The sequence below is a fragment of the Coregonus clupeaformis genome, chromosome 24 (assembly GCF_020615455.1).
Source record: "Coregonus clupeaformis isolate EN_2021a chromosome 24, ASM2061545v1, whole genome shotgun sequence".
Classification (NCBI taxonomy): Eukaryota; Metazoa; Chordata; class Actinopteri; order Salmoniformes; family Salmonidae; genus Coregonus; species Coregonus clupeaformis.
The window spans coordinates 9,494,788-9,516,907 of NC_059215.1; the positions used below are offsets into that span (position 1 = coordinate 9,494,788).

The following is a 22,120-nucleotide window of genomic DNA, read 5'->3' on the forward strand; positions in this document are numbered from 1 at the left end:
TTCACTGTCTTTTCTTTTTATTAATTCCTTATTTTTAGGGGTTAAAATGTCACTCCTTAACAAGAGTCACTAGAGACTCAAAGCCACAAGACGGTAGAACACATTTCAAACTTTGCTTGTTTTTTTTTCACTGTCTAAGATTACTTACAATACAACCTAGCTTCACTTGATTATCACACTTGACTTGGTTATATTGATACTCATAACCTACATCAGCTCCTTTCCTAAGTCCAGTAATATTCACACTATATTTGGCCAACCTAAACCTTACAATGTTGGCTAGTCTATTTTCCTTTCCAGCACAGTTCCAGCAACTATAGTGAATGCCTAACCAGGTCAGCCTGGCTTCGTTTGGCCATACAGTGGCTTGCAAAAGTATTCACCCCCCTTGGCATTTTTCCTATTTTGTTGCCTTACAACCTGGAATTAAAATGATTTTTGGGGGGGTTGTATCATTTCATTTACACAACATGCTTACCACTTTGAAGATGCAAAATATTTTTTCTTCTGAAACAAACAACAAAAACTTGAGCTTGCATAACTATTCCCCCCAAAGTCAATACTTTGTAGACCCACCTTTTGCAGCAATTACAGCTGCAAGTCTCTTTGGGTATGTCTCTATAAGCTTGGCACATCTAGCCACTGGGATTTTTGCCCATTCTTCAAGGCAAAACTGCTCCAGCTCCTTCAAGTTGGATGGGTTCCGCTGGTGTATAGTAATCTTTAAGTCATATCACAGATTCTCAGTTGGATTGAGGTCTGGGCTTTAACTAGGCCATTCCAAGACATTTAAATGTTTCCCCTTAAATAATATAATATAATAATATGCCATTTAGCAGACACTTTTATCCAAAGCGACTTACAGTCATGCATGCATACATTTTTACGTATGGGTGGTCCCAGGGATCGAACCCACTACCCTGGCGTTACAAGCGCCATGCTCTACCAATTGAGCAACAGAGGACCACTCGAGTGTTGTTTAGCAGTATGCTTAGGGTCATTGTCCTGCTAGAAGGTGAACCTCCATCCCAGTCTCAAATCTCTGGAAGACTGAAACAGGTTTCCCTCAAGAATTTCCCTGTATTTAGCGCCATCCATCATTCCTTCAATTCTGACCAGTTTCCCAGTTCCTACCGATGACAAACATCCCCACAGCATGATGCTGCCACCACCATGCTTCACTGTGGGGATGGTGTTCTCAGGGTGATGAGAGGTGTTGGGTTTGCGCCAGACATAGCATTTTCCTTGATGGCCAAAAAGCTCAATTTTAGTCTCATCTGACCAGAGTACCTTCTTCCATATGTTTGGGGCGTCTCCCTTTTGGCGAACACCAAATGTGTTTGCTTATTTTTTTCTTGAAGCAATGGCTTTTTTCTGGCCACTCTTCTGTAAAGCCCAGCTCTGTGGCGTGTACGGCTTAAAGTGGTCCTATCGACAGATACTCCAATCTCCGCTGTGGAGCTTTGCAGCTCCTTCAGGGTTATCTTTGGTCTCTTTGTTGCCTCTCTGATTAATGCCCTCCTTGCCTGGTCCGATAGATTTTATAATGGATTTAATGGTGCGCCGTGGGATGTTCAAAGATTCAGATATTTTTTTATAACCCAACCCTGATCTGTACTTCTCCACAACTTTGTCCCTGACCTGTTTGGAGAGCGCCTTGGTCTTCATGGTGCCGGTTGCTTGGTGGTGCCCCTTGCTTAGTGGTGTTGCAGACTCTGGGGCCTTTCAGAACAGGTGACACTTAGATTGCACACAGGTGGACTTTATTTAACTAATTATGTGACTTCTGAAGGTAATTGGTTGCACCAGATCTTATTTAGGGGCTTCATAGCAAAGGGGGTGAATACATATGCACGCACCTCTTTTCCGTTATTAATTTTTTAGAATTTCTTTGAAACAAGTTATTTTTTCATTTCACTTCACCAATTTGGACTATTTTGTGTATGTCCATTACATGAAATCCAAATAAAAATCCACTTAAATTACAGGTTGTAATGCAACAAAATAGGCACTGTATAGTGTGAATCAGACAATAGATGTGTGCATTTGAGGCCATCGTTTGGGTCTTCCCAACCCCTTGTTCCTCTCTGGTCCTTTCTGTGGCAGTATGCACTTTATAAGAAGATGACGCAGGCCGCCATTCTTATCCAGAGTAAGTTCCGCAGCTACCATGAGCAGAAGAGGTTCCAGCAGAGCAGGCGGGCGGCCGTGCTGATCCAGCAATACTACCGCAGCTACAAGGAGTTTGGCAGGCTCAGGCCCCACCGCCGAGGAGCCGCCACCGCCCTGGTGCAACACAAACTCAGGTATGTATACACACTGACACACTCTGATGCAACACCCAACACACACACACTGACACATACTGTACACAGCAACACAAACCCAGGTAGGTAAACACACACATCAACACACACTCACACACACACTCACACACAAAGTAGCTACCACTCACACTGACACACAGCAGCACAATTAGCTAAATGCACTGACACACACACACACACAGCAACACACACTCAGGTAAACACACAGTAACACACACTGACACATACAGGAGGCTGAGCCTCATTACAGGATGGTTATGCCCTTCTCCACTTAACCTTGCAGACTTAACTTGGGGAAATCCATTTGTAATGGATGAAAATCTGCAGTCCCATTTGCAGTCCCAATGGTCATAGTGTCCTCCTGTGCTCATGCATAACTGATTTAGATTTTAAACATACAAGTACTGTACACGTGTATAAATTGATGAAGACACTAAGGCTGTGTTTACACAGGCAGCCCAATTATTATATTTCTGTCCACTAATTGGTCTTTTGACCAATCTCATCAGGTCTTTTCTTTCACATCAGATATTTTTCAAGCTGCTCTGATTAGTCAAAAGACCAATTAGTGGAGAAAAAAAATCTGAATTGGACTGCCTGTGTAAACGCAGCCTAAGGCTCTTGAGGACTGGAGAGGACACTACCCATGCTAGACAGAATCTCCAAAATAAATGAATGGTTTAATTTTAGAACTAAGCTAGCTCCACACAACCACAGTGTATTTTGTTTACTGGGGACCCTCTAAAAAGCCAGTGTTCCCTGTTGTCTTGTGTCTTATAGAAGTAGTCTGCTCACTAAGAGGCAGGATCAGGCTGCCAGGAAGATCATGAGGTTTCTACGCCGCTGCCGCCACAGGTAAGCCCCGCCCACAACACTAACTTGTGGGTTTTCAAATATGTTTGTTATATTCACACACAAACACACAACCATTCAGGGTAGGGATTTGCTAGATATACTGTATGAATGTTTTACTACACATTAGATGGCAAGAATGAGTATGAACAGACAAGTTCTCTGTTTTCATTTCTCTATTTTATTTATTTTTGGGACGATAAAACGGGTTGGGGGGTTTTATATACAACACTTCAGAGACTCCTCTCCTCTCCTCTCCTCTCCTCTCCTCTCCTCTCCTCTCCTCTCCTCTCCTCTCCTCTCCTCTCCTCTCCTCTCCTCTCCTCTCCTCTCCTCGCCCACCCCCTCTCCTCTCCTCACCCCCCTACTCTCCTCTCCTAACCCCCCTTCTCTCCTCTCCTCGCCCCTCTACTCTCCTTTCCTCGCCCCCCTACTCTCCTCTCCTCGCCTCTACTCTCCTCTCCTCGCCCCTCTACTCTCCTCTCCTCGCCCCCCTACTCTCCTCTCCTCGCCCCTCTACTCTCCTCGCCCCTCTACTCTCCTCTCCTCGCCCCCTACTCGCCTCTCCGCCTCTACTCTCCCTCGCCCCTCTACTCTCCTCTCCTCGCCCCCTACTCTCCTCTCCTCGCCCCTCTACCCTCCTCTCCTCGCCCCCCTTCTCTCCTCTCCTCGCCCCCCTTCTCTCCTCTCCTCGCCCCTCTACTCTCCTCGCCCCTCTACTCTCCTCGCCCCTCTACTCTCCTCCCTCGCCCCTCTACTCTCCTCTTCTCGCCCCCCTTCTCTCCTCCCCTCGCCCTCTACGCTCCTCGCCCTCTACTCTCCTCGCCTCTACTCTCTCTCTCGCCCCTCTACTCTCCTCTCCTCGCCCCCTACTCTCCTTTCCCCGCCCCCTACTCTCCTCTCCTCGCCCCTCTACTCTCCTCTCCTCGCCCCTCTACTCTCCTCTCCTTGCCCCCCTACTCTCCTCTCCTCCTCTCTCTCCTCTCCTTGCCCCCTAATCTCCCTCGCCCCTACTCTCTTCCCCTCGCACCCCTACTCTCCCCCCCCCTTCCTTTCCTCACAGTTCATACTTGTGCTAATAGCTGTCTGGTATTGTTTTGCTGTTTATGCGAAGCCCCTTGATGGACCATAGACTGTTCAAGCGGGTGAGTGCAGCCTCAGCAACTCAGTTCGTGCTTCTCTCTCCTCCCTGTCTACACTGTATGTCTCTGCCTCTCTCAATCTCTCTCTCTCTCTAACAATAGTTTTATCTGCTGAGTCCTTGCCTTCATCCACTCTCTCTCCCTCTCTTTTTCTCTGTCTTTCACTTTTTCTCCATCCATCTCTCCCTTCCTCTCTCTCTCGCTGTCCTCCTCCCTCTATCTTGTCCATCACTGTTGCTTGATGCCTGCTTGCATGAAGGCTGCCTACTGGAGCCACAGGTGGACTGACTGAGAAGCTCAGACTCAGAGCAAATTTAACTTTACTCTTATTAAACTAACTAACCACTGCTTTTGAATGACTATGTCACCGTAACACTTAACAGGCACCTCTTTCTCCCCTCTGGAAATTACTTTTATGTTCATTATTACATGTTTTGTTTTGTGTGGTTATGAAGATGCCTATTCACAGAACGGAAGGTTGTTTTTTTCGATCATGTTTACTGTGTTGCATGACCGGTGACAATTCTATGGGCCTTGCTCTTTAAAATGTACCCCCAGGCATGCAATGGAACGGATGTTCTCTCTCAAACAGCTGCGCCCCACATGACACAGAAGAGGGGGGTATGACCCCCCTTGGGTTTTGTTTACTCAAAATGTCAAAGCTCCTCTAGGCATTGCATTGGGAGCTCTCACTAGTTCAGGGCTGCTAGTTCACTGAAAATATTCAAGAAACTGTGTGTCTGTCTGACTACTACTCCAGAAAGACTTTGGGCATATTGACAAAAATACCCATATGACAGTTATCATCAGCCACGTCATCTGTATGAATCACAGACACTGTAGATCATCTTCTGAGAAAATGGGGCCTTTTGAATTTATCATTTTACATTTAAGTCATTTAGCAGACGCTCATATCCATGTTGTTTTTGCCTTAAGTAACCATCTGTTTTATGTAACCATACCAAATGTAACATATAATACTAAATGGAGTCTCTCATCTTTACGTACAGAATAATACGAAATGCTCTGAGACCAGGTTGGGGTATGTTATACTGTAGAATATGGGTCACTGTGCTTCGAGAGCAGGTGAGGTAGCTATAGTACTATAAAGATGTGATAGCATGCATGTTTGTAATGATCTGGGTTACAGTGTTGTGATAGCACATACAGGTTATTGTCAGACTAGCAGTACAGCTCCAGAGTGGCACAGCGGTCTAAGGCACTGCATCTCAGTGCTAGAGGCGCCACTACAGACCCTGGTTAGATTCCAGGCTGTATCATAATCCGGCCATGATTGGGAGTCCCATAGGGCGGCGCACAATTGGCCCAGCGTTGTCTGGGTTTGGCCGGGGTAGGCCGTCATTGTAAATAAGAATTTGTTCTTAACTGACTTGCCTAGTTAAATAAAGGTAAAATAAAAAAACAACAGGGAGTTAGAACAGCAGGAGTTGTACCGGTAATGGATTCACACCTCAGGGGAACAACATCTCAGACTGAGAGGAAGAGGATGTAGCACAGTGAAAACACTAAACCTATATATACAGCACCGTGGGGGCTCACCACTAAGCTCAGTGATACCAGGTAAAGGACGTTGGGGTTAAATACAGTACATGTATAACCTCATGTAAAATGGACTGCATTGTCCCCAAATTGTCCACTCGTCCTGTTTACCTATGAGGAAAGGAGCTCTCTCAACAGCAGTGTAGAGACCAAAGGCAGGCAGAGAATATACACCAGTCCCAGTGTTGTGGTCAGTAGTACAATTACCACAGGGCAATGTCTATTGATTATGATATGGAACAGTAATTGGCTAGTGACTTACAGTCAGATCTACTGAGTGTATTGTATATCCTGGGGTATAGTGTAGTGTTTGGACATGGTTCACAAGTGGAATGCCAAGGTAATGTCAGTTTCCAATACAAGTTTGGTTAGGCTATTGTAGTCTAAATATATCCATTACATTTTCACAAATTCAATGCCTTCAATTTTCAGTTGTGTTTGTAGTTCATCATTAATTGACACACAATTCTTGAGTAATAAAGTCATTTATTTGGTGTATAGCAATATTCCAAATACAAACCAATTAGTAAACCTCTGCCTGCCTTGAGGGTCTCTTTCAGCCCAACAAATATTTGGTGGACTTGCCAAGGGACTCCTGTTTCCTCGCTTGAGATTGGTTTTGGAGAGAGTTGAATTATCAAGAGACCTTTTTTCAATCACATTAGATTCTCAAGAGTTTAAAAGTAAATCAAACTGCTTTAAGAACCATTCTCAAGTTTCAAAGTTAGTTGACCTATTAGAATATAAAGTATTGAAGGAATGGGTTCAGTGAGCGATAAGACGTAGTGATTCAACAGAATCATTTAGACTAGATGAGATCTAGTTAAAATAAAGTTTGATACATGTTGATAGTTGTCCGATTTATCAATGTTTTCTTTCCAACTCAGCTCCAGGTCCCGTTGACAAGGACTATGTCGATCTTCATCTCTCTTGTCCTCTCTCGCTCTCTCTCTCGCTCTCGCTCTCTCTCGGGAATGGTGTCCTCTCTCTCAAGGGAATGGTGTCCTCTCTCTCTCTCGCTCTCTCTCGGGAATGGTTTGAGACATTAGAATACAGAATCATCCAGTGAGAGATGATCTGTGTTGGCGGTCATAGACCCCTGTTTAAATGACTTCTGTCTCTCTGTCTGTGTTTCAGAGTGAAGGAATTGAAAAGGGCCAAGGAACATGAGAACCTTCAGAAGAGCCCCCTCACAATGTGACATCACTCTCCTCCTGCCTCTTCTTTTCCTTTTCCCTTTATACCCAAGACATTTTACAAGAGAAGAAAAAAAAAACAGTTCAGTGAAAACACTGCGATTATTATTACTACTACTATGGCAGCGTGGCTGATTCTACTTCTACTTCTAACAACAGCATTTTTCACGTTTATCTTTTACTTCCCTCTGACGATGTTTATGTTGGAGAGTGGCAACTTCTTCTGTAGAATTATAAACTAAGGGGAAGAAGCTCTGGGGGGCAGAACATTTGCTTCATGGCATTCTTTGCACTTTTTCATGGATTTGCTTTGTCTTTTTGGGAGTATCGGAGTGTAGGTATAAGAGGGTAAAGGAAGAGGAATGCTGGACATGTCAGGAAAGGTCCCTGTGGATCAAAGGAAGAGGATAAGATAGAGGACGCCTAGGATGGAGGCAGATGGCGGCCAGAACATAAGGAAACATGACAGAAGCAGAAACACATTTGGGACTTGGCTCTAATTGTATTTCATATTTTTTTAAGTGACTGATTATTCCATTTGAAGAAGAAAAAAATGTCACTTAATGAACCAAAAATTCTCAGTAATACATTGATCCATTTGCACACATACACTCCCTGTCGACAGTTAGAAGAATACATTCAGTATAGTAACTCAAAATAGATCAAAAAGTCCCCTTCCTGTTACACTGTGCTCTACCCCGCCAGTCAGTCCAAAGGGGTGGGGTTAAATATGAATGTAGGAGGGGTGTGAGCCGAAATGGGTGGGGCTTATTCAAATATTGGCTTATTTTGTTATCTAGGTTTGGGGGGAGGGGTTATGTACTGTAAGGCAAGGGATAGGGCGATTCAATGGAATTACAATTCTTATTATTTTTTAAAAATATTATTATTATTCTCTTTTCTATTCCTCTTTGCTTGAATCTGTTTTGTGCTCATGCCCATGACCGATTTACAACTGACTTGTCTCCTCACAATTCAGTGTTGTCGATTTTATCAAATATGCATGCCTATGGGTGAATGTCTTCACCTGCGTGCTGGAAGTTAGGTCTGTATCCTCCGATTTTCTATGTTTTGCTTTTGTCTTCATGTTCAAAACAACTGAGTGGCCCATGTACCAACCTACTCTCCCTATTGTCATACCCTCTAGTTACTGAAATTATACCAACATCGTCCTCTTCTTTTCTTTTTTTGTTGCCTTATTTCATTTGTTTACTCAGTATTCTAAAAAGAAAGAAAACTTGCCTCTTTTGTGTTGTAATGATTACAGTCATGAAGGTTATTGTTGTTCTTTTTAAATGAACTTCAGGGCCTGTGAGGGCTTTTGAGGGGAAGATCACATACATTGCCTTGACGTCTTAGAGATTCTTTGAGGGGTCCCTAAGCTAGTCCCAAAATAGGGGTTAGACAAATCCATATTTTTGACAATTGAGCGGTTTCTGTATATAAAGAAGGCTGAAGGTAGGGAAAAACATTTACCCAAAGGGAATTGTATTTTAGAAATATATTATTTTATTCATTAAAAAGGGGTCAAAAACAGGTATGAGACAAAAACAGAATATTTGTATAGTTTTGTTTGAATGCCTAAGAAGTATGGTTGTATTGTTTGTATATAGTGTAAATACCTGGGATAAAGATGAGCTATGTGCATGAAAAACATGAACAAAGGTTAAAAAACTAAACAAAAGCAGTAGTGGCTATGCTCTGTAAAATTATTAAAAGTATTTCACTATAAGAGTATTTTATTTTATTTTGATTGTTCTTGGGAAGAACATTTTGCTAAAGCATGACATTATTGCAAATGCTAAAAACTTTAAAAAAAGATAACATATTTAGAGTTAGGAGAAATCTGCAAAAGTATCTTAAGACAAGTATGTTTATGTTTACATTTTTGTTTTGGGCTACCAAGAATATTTTGCCAATGGTGCCAAGTAATGTGAATGCTATATTGCTTAACAAGATAATTAAGTTACTCTTTGCAGAACAGATAATCATACAATGAAATACACACTAGCATTGAAGACCACAAGGTCCCATCCCGACTGGCAGTGGATCACAGATAAAGGTACACATTGCAGAGGGAGAAATATTTCTACAGCAACTTTTAAGTCTCTCATTTCTCTTCCATTATCACACGTCAGAACAACCCAAGCTTTTTTGCCATCATCACCAAATACACAGGGATCACTTGTCAGTAACATGTTAAGTGCAAAAAAGCCTACTGTATGAGAAAGAGGGGTTGTGTTGTCAGTGTCTCTTTGCATGTTTGTATGGATTGTGTTCATATAAAGATTGTAAATGGACCGAGTTTAGGAAACCCTGAAATAGACTAGATCAATGTATCAAACTGCTGACACAAGACAATACTTTTTTCTAAGTGTGGGCTGGAGGCTTAACTTGACTAATGCTGTCAGGGTCTGGACAGACCAGAATTATTCCTTGTCAAAATGTCATGTGGCCACAGTCAACGAGGTACATGTGTAGCGTCTCTGGACTGGTATTCTTTGTAAAAGTAAATTAATAATTTACTTCCAGGAGGAACACTTGTTTAAACAATCTAAGGTGCTAAAATAACATAATTAAACAGGGATGGGGTTATGGTGAAACACATTAACCATTATGGATCAGCACAGCCTAGTCAATGAGCAAAAATGAGTGATATATAAAGCTGTAAACGTTACAAGATGCACCAGTGTCATTATAGCAACTTCTGAAGAAGAATATGTGTCTGGCTCATAATGGCATATGTGAGGACCGTGTTTGAAAGATTATGAAATTAAATGTGAGTGGTGGGAACAGACACATTGATACCAGTTGATTTGATCTGTGAATCCATGATATATACTATCCAATAGTCTGCTGGTTTTTGTAGTTTTGCTGAAATATATTATATTCATATCAAAACAACCAGGTGGTGTATTCTCCATTCAAGTGATGACATTCATTATTCAAACAAGGTGTGAATGCCATTGGACAATTATGTTTTGTTGTTTCAATTGCTGAATTTCGTCTCAGACACTGTTAGCTATTCTGATGTTTTTATTATTATGTACTGCTGTGTTTATTTCACAGAGACTTGATATGTAAACCTATTTTCAGAGTGTTTATGTAGAAAGTGCCTAATCATATCCCGATTGATCGCACAAAGCCAATGTCAGGGAGAAAAACATGGCTTTGGAGAGAAAAAGATCACCTGAATCCATAATTCTTTAGGACTACTGTATATCAAGTATAATACAATATATCAATCCAAAAGCATCACCAAATTCAGTCAGGTGACAGTGTTCCCTTAACCAACCCAGTATCACCACGGAATGCATTCCGTCTTGTCAACATTCTAAGCATTTTTATTTTCTATTGGAACTGCCTGTTGAAAACATGAGAATTTGATTCCATAACTTTTGTGGTTTTATTACCTTGCCTTCATCATTCCGGTAGTGGTAAGAATGCTAGCTAATGCACTGCTGTGGCAATATGGGAAGGTTTTATTATGCTTGCATGGGTAAAATAGTTAACTGGGTGACTGAACTGCACCCAAAGCATGCTTATTTTTCTAGAATCGGTAGTCAGATAGACTTGTAAAAGACTTACTGTTCTGTAAAGCGAAGAACGTTTGTATGACATGTCACAGAACTATCAAAGATGGAGGGCAGTTGATTGGAGGGCAGAGGAGAACCCTAAAAATACAAAACTATAATCAATCTGCAGTATTTACTGACCAGGTTTCCAGGGGTAGCATGAGGGCAAGTTTTTCTAGAAGCAAATCTTTTTTTATTCATTTATTCATTTTTATTCATTTGGATCTAGAGATAGTGTGCTCCCAACCCGACAGTTCGGACACTCTTTTGACAGTATACTGCAAGTCTTTTACTAGGCAACAACACACAGACACACACACACACAGGCGACAGTACACTGCACTGCACACATCCAGATATGTCAAGGCATAGTCAGTCTCACTTGTACACAGTTCAGCAGAGAGAGCTCATCATGTGTTATTTTCCTAGCCTACTCCTAGTCCTAGGGAACAGCTCACCTCCCTTCTGTATTTTACTCAGGGTGCCAAAATGGGGAGGAGGAAGTGGAGCAGGACATTGATTGGTGATTCAGAGTAGAGAGAGGTCATACTGTATTGAAATAGGATAGGACGACATAAGGCCCCTCAACAGAGCTTTCTAGATAAAACAGGCAAATTACTACTGATCATGGATACATTATTGGTATCCATTTCCTCTCAAGTAAGTAAGCTGAACTGAGGAGAGATGTAATGGCAGGATATAAGAACTAGGGGATACAAGTATTTGTAGTATAGATCATTATAATTAGGACAAGCTTATCACAATTAACAGTATAGTCAATTGTTTCTGTCTTGGCTACAGCTCTGACAGATATGAATTTGTAGGCATTATGGGATACTATGGCTTAGTCTTATGTAAATGCTTTCCTTTCTTTTATAGACTATGCTTATGAGTCTAATAACAATTTAACCTTTGACCTCCTCTGGCTTGATGGTTCTCATTAAAACAAGGACTTGCTGTGTGAATCTATGATAATGTAATAACACCACACACAGTTTCAAATAGTCTACAACATTTAATCTCAGCTAAGATATGGATGATGACATGTTGTAACATTTGAATGGGGTCTTCCTGAGACTTTGGGGTAGTTGAAGATGACCAGATCTTAGGTTACAGAAAAAGCACTTCAGGAATGGCCATCTTCTGGATGGTATGACAGGTTAGCTATAACAGGCACTTCATATGGATTTTATTACCTTCATTACATTCTGCTAATTGGCCTGAGGGACTGGATGGTCTTCCCTCCTCTTCCTTTGTCAATGCACCCAAAATACTGGAAGGTAGGCACATCACAACCTTTTCCACTTGTGGACACAGAGCAATAAGCATTATTTTGTGGAGACCTATAGACCTAGTGAAGAATAAAATGATTGGACACATGTAGTCAACGTACTCTTATGCAAATGCCAGTATTGCAAGACAAGCATTCAGTAGTTTATGGCACCCTTTACCGAACTGCACGTTTTCATCAATTCCAAACCAAGAAGAAAAAAATGGCCCTGCTTTAATACAAAGTCGTGGGTCCTTGACACTTTGCATGTGAACTAGTGTTAGAGCTATTTTCCTCTCCTCTATAACTGTATTTCTCTCTGTCTTTCCCTGTTATGTGACCCTCTCTTTCTTTCCTTCCCCTATTATTTCAACCACTCCTTATTTTCATTTCTCCTATTGTGTTTTTCTTTCTCTACTTTTTCTTCCCTCTCTTTCTTGTTTGTAAGTTTTATTTTTGTAATTGTGCATGTACAAGCGTCACTGACTCGATGGATATGTTTCTAAAAAAAAAGCTGCTGAAGCCATGCAAAACTTTTTGAAATGCCCTAAAAATATGGAAGATGTTTTCTGAATGCTTTATATTCTTTCTGCTGTAAAATAATAAAAAAAAGAAAAAAATGAAGAAAACTCGAACAAAGTTTGATTTTGTCTCCTTTTTCTTCTACTGTACCTTCCAGTGCAGCAATGCCTGTACTATAGTACTCACATGCCTACCAGCTGCCTACCAGCTGCCCTATATTAACACTGCATAGTTTTAGTGCTATAAGTTCAAATTGTACATGCACCGTTGTAAGTAATGGGTAATATCATTAATAATGCAATTCCGGCTATCTGATACTCACTTTACACCCATTAAGGGCATTATCCTATTCAGTAGAGTTGAATTTGGCAATAAAAACGCCTGTGGTATTTTAACTCAAAAGTCATCGCAATTGCAAAGCAACCTCACAGACATAGTTACCTCAGATACTGCCCAGCCCAGGCAGTTTTTTTATTATTTTAATTTTTTTTTATTTCACCTTTATTTAACCAGGTAAGCCAGTTGAGAACAAGTTCTCATTTACAACTGCGACCTGGCCAAGATAAAGCAAAGCAGTGCGATAAAAACAACAACACAGAGTTACATATGGGGTAAAACAAAACATAAAGTCAAAAATACAACAGAAAATATATATCCAGTGTGTGCAAATGTAGCAAGTTATGGAGGTAAGGCAATAAATAGGCTATAGTGCAAAATAATTACAATTAGTATTAACACTGGAATGATAGATGTGCAAGAGATGATGTGCAAATAGAGATACTGGGGTGCAAATGAGCAAAATAAATAACAATATGGGGATGAGGTAGTTGGGTGGGCCAATTTCAGATGGGCTGTGTACAGGTGCAGTGATCGGTAAGGTGCTCTGACAACTGATGCTTAAAGTTAGTGAGGGAGATAAGAGTCTCCAGCTTCAGAGATTTTTGCAGTTCCTTCCAGTCATTGGCAGCAGAGAACTGGAAGGAATGGCGGCCAAAGGAGGTGTTGGCTTTGGGGATGACCAGTGAGATATACCTGCTGGAGTGCATACTATGGGTGGGTGTTGCTATGGTGACCAATGAGCTAAGATAAGGCAGGGATTTGCCTAGCAGTGATTTATAGATGGCCTGGAGCCAGTAAAGCTAGTGTCATGGGGGTCAAAGCTAAGTGGACTAACTGATCCAGAGGTCCAACTTACTGTAGTTCTAAATTCTGAGCCGCTAGTGTAGTGCAGTCATATCATAGTCACAGTCAATGTGTCTCAGGGAGTTAGGTTCTTATATCTACTGAATGTATTTGAAAGTAATAGTTTAGATTGTACTTAATGCCCAGATCTTAGGTATGCTAGAAGGCCTATAGGGAATACCTTTTAACCTATACTTTGTAGTGAGGACTATGGATTTGAGATGGTCCTCTGTATATCATAGGAGAGATGATGAAGCTGGGAATACTGACACTGTTGCTGCTGTCTCTCTGGACATGTGATTGCAAGTCATTGCAGACCGATTCAGACACTCTGAATGAGGTGAGACTGAGCCTATCCTACTGACTCACATTTTGTTTATGAACACGGATGACATTAACCACAAGGTTGCTGGCTCAAGTCATGGGACAACTGTGGTTAATCTATTTAAACTGCTTTATTGAATAGATTATCGTCTGTAGCTAGCTTGTGTAAACATCTTACCTAGGCAAGGAACTACTGACCCACACTGTCATTTGGTGTTTTGTTTTGCATTCCCTTCCTCACTCCCTCCCTACCTCTCTCCCTCTCTCCCTCCCTTCTCTACTCCTTCCCTCCTTCCGGTAGCTTTTGGAGCTGCTCCAGTCAGTGGGTTATCTGGTACCAGGAGGTGAAGAGGGGCCCATGCTGGAGACAACCAGAGAGGATGCAGCACGGCCCAGTGCTGAGCTGGAGAAGAGAGATCTCCCAAGGATCGGTGTCTCTATGTACAACAGACCTTACCCTGCATACGTCAGCAGCAGGTCAGAAAGACAAACACAACAACATTTAGAAATAATATTACTGTAGTATTATGTAATGTGGACTTGTAAGTGGTCAATAGAAGGATCATTTGTTTTCATCCACCATGTATATTAACATTTTCGATCTTAATTGCTGTTGATGACACTCTCTGTTTCTCTGTTCCTCTATTTCTCTCTCCTTCTCTCTCCTTCTCTCTCTCTCTCTCTCTCTCTCTCTCTCTCTCTCCCTCTCCTTCTAACTCTCTCTCTCCTAACTCTCTCTCTCTCCTAACTCTCTCTCTTAACACTCGATCCTTCTAACTCTCTCTCTCCTTCTAACTCTCTCTCTCTCCTTCTAACTCTCTCTCTCCTAACTCTCTCTCTCCTAACTCTCTCTCTCTCCTTCTAGCTCTCTCTCCTTCTCTCTCTCTCTCCTTGTAACTCTCTCTCTCCTAACTCTCTCTCTCTCTCTCCTAACTCTCTCTCTCCTAACTCTCTCCCTCTCCTAACTCTCTCTCTCCTTCTCACTCTCTCTCTCTCATATTCTCTCTCGCTCACGATCTCTCTCTCTCTCTCACACACAATCTCTATCTTTCCTCTCCCTCCTTTCTTCCCTTCACCTCTAACTTTCCATTGTCCAGAAAGTCTGATACAAAGTATCTGCCTGCTTTTCCAATGGAGCGGCTGAACGGTGTCCGGGGTTGATGGACTGTCTTACAACACAATGAGATTATACCACAGTATCATTTGCTGACTAATCGGATCTGCCAAATGTCTGCTTCTCTGACCTACAGTGAACAGTACGACTCCTTTGCATGTCTTCTACACTGAACCACACCCCCTTATGATTCAAATAAAGACTACATGTAGCCATTATATTATGTTAATCTGGTCTTTTTGCATGAAGAGATGTGTGAAGAGATGTCAATGTTTATTTTATCACAGACTGCATAAATGCATCTGGTAGTTCAATCAGTAATTTTTCCAGGGACCAGACATCCAACAGAGAGCTTTTCCAAATAGAAGATTTTATTTCTATTTAATATACAGCCATTTAGTTCTTCATCTAGGTCATGTTTGCTCAGTAACATCAAACAGTTATGAACATTTGAAACATACATGCGTGACAGGGAAATATAGAAAACTGGATAAAAACGGAATAGTCCGCAAACATACTGCAACATATATCAACCTGTGGAATATCCATTCAGTCCATCACTGTCTGTGTGTAGAATCCTTGTGTGTGTGTGTTTTCCTGTGTGTGTGTATGTATGTGTGCATGTACATATGTGCGCATGTGTATGCTTTTTTGTGTGCAAGAGAGGGGTTGTGTCTCAGTACAAGCCACATCTCTTCATCATAATGCACGGTGTGAATGCATTTCTCTATGGACCGTTGACTGGGTTAGACACAGTACTTCCAGAAACACTCTGAGGTGCCTCCTCTTTTCCTGGACTGCTTCCTGATGCCAAACAAGTGGCTGAAGGGGTTGAGGTGACTCTGTTTCTCCAACAACACCTGAAACAGAGAAGAATTACCGCTATAGTAATTCATGCTTCATGAAACCGGTACTCCCAAAACAGAATGTGATAGTAGCTCAATATATGCTCCTTGTCATCTTTCAGTTTAAAAACTCACATCTCTCTTCATCTGTCTTGCCAGTAGTCCAGCTGCACTGAGACCTAAGAGAGACAAAGGGTGAGAGAGGATATGTTGTGATACTTCTCTTGAATTGAATTATGACAGTCTATATATTTATGGTGTAACTGTTTAGGCACAATACCAACTAGTTTGTGTGATCTCACCGTCTCTGCTGAGATCTCCAGACAGTAGGGATGAGTATCTGAGTCCAGGGCCAGCTTGGGGAAGATATGTCTGCTCAGAGAAAGACAGCTCGTCTGGACTACCTGCTCCTCCATCCTCCACGAATACTGAACACAGTGAAAACACAGTCAACACACAGCAACCTAGTCTAGAAATACACTCTTCACTCTCGCTCGTCACTATCTTAACTGAATATTCAATGATACATTTACAATTGTGTTTATGTTAATCCAGCCATGGGGATTAAAGATAAATAATTTAAGTAGCAGCTAGACTTTGATGGCATTAACTGTATGGAACATTGTCACCATAATCAAACTGCACATTACACATTCAATATTAACACTGCTTCAGTTCTCAGAAACAATCACACTTTGACAGATGAACTAGGTCTCAAAGCAATTATACCAGAACAGAAGGTCACTGATTGCAATATGTTTGTTATTTATCCTCAAGATTGAAATGTAATTAAGACTCACACAGGCCTTAATTACATCTGTGACTATTGAACTACCCTGCCTAATAACCTCATACTACAACAGCCTTTCCCAGCAGCTTGGCCTGTTGAGGAGTATGTTTCTAAGGGTGGAGGATCTGGTACTCACCAGGACCCAGGTAGGGCATCTCTGCAGAGTCTGTGATGGGATGGGCCAATAGCGGGCCGGAGGCTACCAGCAGGAAGGCCCACGATAGGAGTAGGTTACACATCATCTCCACGGTCCGGTTGTGTCTGGGTCTTCTGGGTGGGTGATGGGTTCTCCTGAGGTCTGGAGAGGGTTATCTTCTCTCTGCTCTCTCCCCCAATGGGTTATATACACCCATGCACTGCCTCCACTCCACCCCACGTCCCCACCCCATCTTTACTGTCACCACAATAGGGTGACACTACCATAGGTCCATCTGATGTCACAAACCCTCTCTCTGTGTGTGATAAATCAACATCCAGTCACTCAGATGAGTAATAGGGAACTATAAAAAGGACAAGTGCCGTGGGTCTATGCGTCGGGGGCAAAGATGTGTTTTACGATCCCGGCAGATTGATTGACTAGTTTAACTGAATCGGTAAATTGGATTTGCCCAGGTGTTTAGAATGCCCTGCTCATCTGGAGGGGGATCAGGTGGAGAGACTAGGGCAGAGAAATGACTGTTTATTTTATGAATTAATTAACTTGCTACGTGACTTCACTTTCATCAAATGAACCAACTCAATGCATGACTTACAGGCTTTATGGAATATCATTTAGCTCCCTCACCTCAGCTACCCATCCAAACACATGACTCACTGGTCACAGTTCAATGTGATTTTGCTGATTTAAAAAATGCATTTAAGGCAGTTAGTTGGGCATTATATTTTATTTTTATTTTTATTTTTATTTAACCTTTATTTAACCAGGTAAGCCAGTTGAGAACAAGTTCTCATTTACAACTGCGACCTGGCCAAGATAAAGCAAAGCAGTGCGATAAAAACAACAACACAGAGTTACATATGGGGTAAAAAAACATAAAGTCAAAAAATACAACAGAAAATATATATACAGTGTGTGCAAATGTAGCAAGTTATGGAGGTAAGGCAATAAATAGGCTATAGTGCAAAATAATTACAATTAGTATTAACACTGGAATGCTAGATGTGCAAGAGATGATGTGCAAATAGAGATTCTGGGGTGCAAAAGAGCAAAATAAATAACAATATAGGGATGAGGTAGTTGGGTGGGCTAATTTCAGATGGGCTGTGTACAGGTGCAGTGATCGGTAAGGTGCTCTGACAACTGATGCTTAAAGTTAGTAATGTAGCCTAATAGGTCATACACCCTACATGAGGATGGAGGTGTTTATGAATATCAGTCAGTGTTACTCTCTTGAAGGAGCTGTTATGTTGTCTCCCATTGGATTATTTGGACAATTCGTCAGTTGCATTGGGGCTGATGTAAAAATGTATACTGCTCTTACATTAAATCACATTTAACACATAACACATGTAACATCATCCCTGATATTCATTTTGATATTCATCCTACAATACAATGTTGGGTCTGAAATGGGTCAGGATTATTTTCATGTTCATCAAACCATTCAATGACACTTGTGCGCTGTGGATGGGGGCATAGTCATCGTATGATGGGATGTTAATTGCCTAATTAACTCAGGAACAACACCTGTGTGGAAGCACCTGCTTTCAATACACTTTGTATCCCTCATTTACTCAAGGGTTTCCTTTATTTTGGCAGTTACCTGTCTATAAAGTATTTTTTTACAGCCCCAGAAGGCCCCTTGGAACAGATGACATTTGAAGTCAGTTTAAGCCAGAGCAGGATTTGCCATTGGACATTGAATCAGTTTGATTGATGCTCAAACTGTTCAATGGCCAAGCTTGTTCTAGCAAGATGTTATATTTGGGCTTTCACTTTTGCCTAGTCCTGCAATAAACCCTCCTATATGTGTGCGTTCATACAAAATAGGCCGAGACACAGGCAGATGTAGCCCTTGTCTGAGACGCTGGAGAGACAGGCTGGGTGTGTTCATAGAAGGTAACATTTTGCAACAAACGTACGTCACCATTCGCAATTGTTTATTTAATAGAGGTCTCTGACGTCAGTCCCGTGGCCTCTCGTATGATAATGAAGGTGGCGCAAGCGGCCGGTGACATTTACTTTATCATTGGACTTGGAAGTCCAAACAATTTGTTTGGTGGTGTTGTATATCATGAAAATCCATTACGAATCATAGACTGTTTTAGTCAAGTGCCATCTGATTAATTTCAGTCTTATGGCGGTTTAAAGAGCATCTTTTAATAAAGCATTTAGTTGAAATTGAAATGATTTGTGTGCCAGTGCCATGGGCTCAAACGATGGTCCCCATTTTGACCTGTGGAATATTTAAGGACTTAGCTCCAACAGAGCTGATTTAGAAGAGAAATAGCTGAATGTTGCATAGGGTATAGCATTTATAAAGGAGCAGGATTCAAATGGAGGCAGGTCCTAAATTTGTTTTTAAACAGATTAATGGAGTAGCCTGGAGATTATCAGATGTTAGTCTACTAGCCGATAGATCCCGTTTACACATGTTGCATCTATAAAGAATGCACATTCATGTATATTTGATGCATATAACTATCTGCTTGTTCCTAAACAGTTCACCCTAAATGTTGGGGTGTAGCTGACTTTTGACCTTGTCTGTTCCACACACAACTCATGCCATAGAAGGAAGCGGAATTGAGACACCCCACTCGCTGTTTTTTTTCCAATTAAAGTTAATGAACTAAGTAGACCAAATCCAGCTATCGCATTGGTGTCTACACACCCAGTAAAGTAGACCGGAACTGGCCATTTTTTCAATGGTAAACAGCCTTGGTGAACTATCTTCATTTATCCACCATCTTTGCTCATGCCACTGGTTTGTTGTCACCCGTCATCCCATGACCACAACTTGTTGGTTTTAGATGGCACCAGCAGATGGCAGAAAATGCCTAGTAATTCAAATACCCATTTAACGTCATTGCATTAAAATATCGTTCTTATTTTAAACTGTTCATTTTACAATTTAATTTGTGGAAAAGTTTTAAAAATATACAATTTTAAAGTTTTGTTTGACAAGTTTAAAGTTTTATTCGTCGGATGTAAGCTACAGGGTACAAACTATTTTTTATTTGTTATTTAACCTTTATTTATTCGTTTATGTAAAGGATAAACACATAACACTTCCAGTGTTCAGTAGCTCCAGCCAAACAACTTGACAGTGCGTGAGCTAAGCTTCTCCTAGGCCTTGATCATGACTCTCAGTTCCATTACATTACATATAAGAGTCATTGGACGAAGGCGTCTTCTGTATAGGGGAGTTTTGTTAAGAGCCCTAGCTGACGCTTGGTCTGAACATTAACACGCATCACTTGCGGTATGTTTTTGGAAGCGTAAGGACCTCCGCGATAAATAAGGTTAAATTGATATACACAACTTTATAGGGTTAGTGCTCCCACACGGCCATATCACCATGTTACAGCGCGTGTTTACGGAAAACAGACGGAAGACCGTAGACTACCTGTGCTAATTATATATCTGAATCTCACCTGTGTGTAAACAGAAGATGGACGACACAAACGTGTGTCACTGAAAAATACTGTCAGCGGCAACTGTGTTTAAAAAACGGTTAAAACAGTGTACAGTAAGTATGCATTTTGCATTTGTGAAGAATTTTTTATGTGATATGAAAGTAGAGGGATTTATGTTTTTAGAACCGTACCGCAATTGAGAATCAATCGATTCTCGTTTAGATGGAGTATTGGGCTGTTTTGGCTTACAGAACATGTAAGGTCCTTGGACTATTAAAGGAGGCTCATTTAGTCCATTATCGGGCTAAGTTTGTCCGTGCTGGCTTGCCATCAAACTATCAGCTTTGTTTCATTGATAAACTAAAAAGATAGTAGTTGTGTCAGATCTAAATAGAGACGCCTGGAATAGGTTTACCGGATGTATCGGAGACAATGGCGAACATGAAAGGATAACTGCAGATAAAGTGTCTGGAAAATAGAGAACCGCGACAAAATCTTCAAAAGTTTATACTTCACTTTCATGTTTACTTGTTGGATGCGCTTTTGTGTGCACGAAGGCTACAAACTATATTCAGGACAGTGCTGCGGATACAGGTAGGTTACAGCTGTAGGATTTGTTTATTTAATTTTTGTTGGTTTTGGTTGGGCATGTTTTTAGCGATTGATGAGCTTGACAGACACGCATTAAAATATTGTTGATCTTTATATTCATTTGACAGAGCACATTGTCTGTATTGCCATTATCATACACAAAATACGTAATTGCAATGTTGTGCATTGCCTTTGTAATGGAATTCTGTACGTGTTGTAGCCTACTGCTGTAGAAAATCGTTGCGTTAGTGCGAATTTCTCGAACTGTATGTAACTTCCATGCAAGTGTTACATGGGTTACATTTCTAGCACCGTGTTTAACGTTACATTGTCTCAAGTTGATACTTTGTCTTCCAACCATCACAGCATCTGTCAATAAGCTTCATAATAGTTGTAGAATGTTTAACATAAAAACTTAGTAGAGTTCAAAGGAATTATGTCATTATAGTGTGTGCTTCAACTGTATGCCTACTGTAGTCTTATGTCCATACATACATATACACACACCTGTAAGCCAAAAGGCAAATTTGGACAAAGGACTATGAAAGTTGAATGCTGAATGTGCCCTCCATGTGACATTGAATGTCTGCTATAACAAAGAGTAACTACTGCATTTCAATGTTGAACATGACTGTTCTATGGTACTGGATTCACTTGTCTTCATGTACCCTTCATTCCCCAGGGTCTGTCTGTACTGTGGCCAGCCCTGAGGGCAATGAGGCTGTGACTTCCCTCCTGCAGCAGCCATGACAGAGCTGGAGATTGATCAGTCCCACCTGCCACAGGTCCAGGAAGGTATGTGGAGAATCAGACTCATTGGCCAGACCAACAGGTGTGTGTGTGTGTGTGGGGAAACAAAAGTGTAACACTTCATTTGATTTGAAAGGCCACAGATTCCCTGACAGTCCCTCACCAAGACTTAAAAGATTGTGCCCAAGTGTGTAACTTTAAATTGCTGGGAAAATAAAAACAGCCAGACCCTCATTACATACACCCTTGAGGGATTTCATTAAGGAAGGCTGGCATTAGTTAGCTACCCAGCATCCTTGTTATGTGTTTCAGCAGAGGGTTACGTGTTGTTGCCGTGTCCCTCTCCACCAGCGCTTTGTTTTGTTTTATCTGGGATTAGAGGTGCTCGTGTGATTTCTTAACATGGTAGGCAGGACTGTACACTGTCAAAGCCAAGACTGGTCTGTAGCATGTGGCCTGTACACAGCAGATAAGAGCCTGGAATGTGATTGCCATTCCAGATAC

The 22,120-nt window shown here is 41.4% G+C and overlaps 3 protein-coding genes across 7 annotated transcripts in view; 2 read left to right on the plus strand and 1 right to left on the minus strand.

Moving 5' to 3' along the window:
* The window catches only part of LOC121538500 (calmodulin-binding transcription activator 1-like), a 543,809-nt gene extending 531,258 nt beyond the window's left edge, over window positions 1-12,551 (plus strand). For 2 of the 4 annotated variants that reach the window (XM_045207028.1, XM_045207030.1), the window contains 4 exons: window positions 2,107-2,306; window positions 3,108-3,182; window positions 4,294-4,324; window positions 7,019-12,551. In XM_045207028.1, coding sequence (XP_045062963.1) covers window positions 2,107-2,306; window positions 3,108-3,182; window positions 4,294-4,324; window positions 7,019-7,051 — 339 coding nt within the window. In that variant the 3' untranslated portion in view covers window positions 7,052-12,551. The remainder of the gene's footprint in view (window positions 1-2,106; window positions 2,307-3,107; window positions 3,183-4,293; window positions 4,325-7,018) is intronic. The other 2 variants (XM_045207029.1, XM_045207031.1) reach the window with 1 other exon arrangement.
* Window positions 12,552-15,459: 2,908 nt separating this feature from the next.
* LOC121537532 (urotensin-2-like) lies at window positions 15,460-17,041 on the minus strand. The gene is made up of 4 exons (XM_041845142.2): window positions 16,836-17,041; window positions 16,212-16,337; window positions 16,045-16,088; window positions 15,460-15,924 (listed from the first exon to the last, which is right to left on the minus strand). The coding sequence occupies exons 1-4, from the start codon at window positions 16,939-16,941 to the stop codon at window positions 15,811-15,813; spliced, it is 390 nt and encodes a 129-aa protein (XP_041701076.1). The 5' UTR covers window positions 16,942-17,041; the 3' UTR covers window positions 15,460-15,810.
* A 3,017-nt stretch (window positions 17,042-20,058) lies between these two features.
* LOC121538502 (coiled-coil domain-containing protein 50) overlaps window positions 20,059-22,120 on the plus strand; it is a 46,392-nt gene continuing 44,330 nt past the window's right edge. Inside the window, exons 1-2 of one of the 2 annotated variants that reach the window (XM_041846587.2) lie at window positions 20,059-20,388; window positions 21,549-21,661. In XM_041846587.2, the coding sequence (XP_041702521.1) occupies window positions 21,613-21,661 (49 nt within the window). In that variant the 5' untranslated portion in view covers window positions 20,059-20,388; window positions 21,549-21,612. Of the gene's footprint in view, window positions 20,389-20,606; window positions 20,870-21,548; window positions 21,662-22,120 lie in introns of those variants that run through there. The other variant, XM_041846588.2, reaches the window with a different exon arrangement.

What these genes read in the sequence shown, in the direction of transcription:
- LOC121537532 (XM_041845142.2), bottom strand. Translation starts at nt 16,941, where the DNA reads ATGATGTGTAACCTACTCCTATCGTGGGCCTTCCTGCTGGTAGCCTCC. An exon ending in GATGCCCTACCTGGGTCCTG is followed by an intron (nt 16,338 to 16,835) that starts GTGAGTACCAGA and finishes CACTGTGTTCAG; the next exon opens with TATTCGTGGAGGATGGAGGA. An exon ending in TGGAGATCTCAGCAGAGACG is followed by an intron (nt 16,089 to 16,211) that starts GTGAGATCACAC and finishes TGTCTCTCTTAG; the next exon opens with GTCTCAGTGCAGCTGGACTA.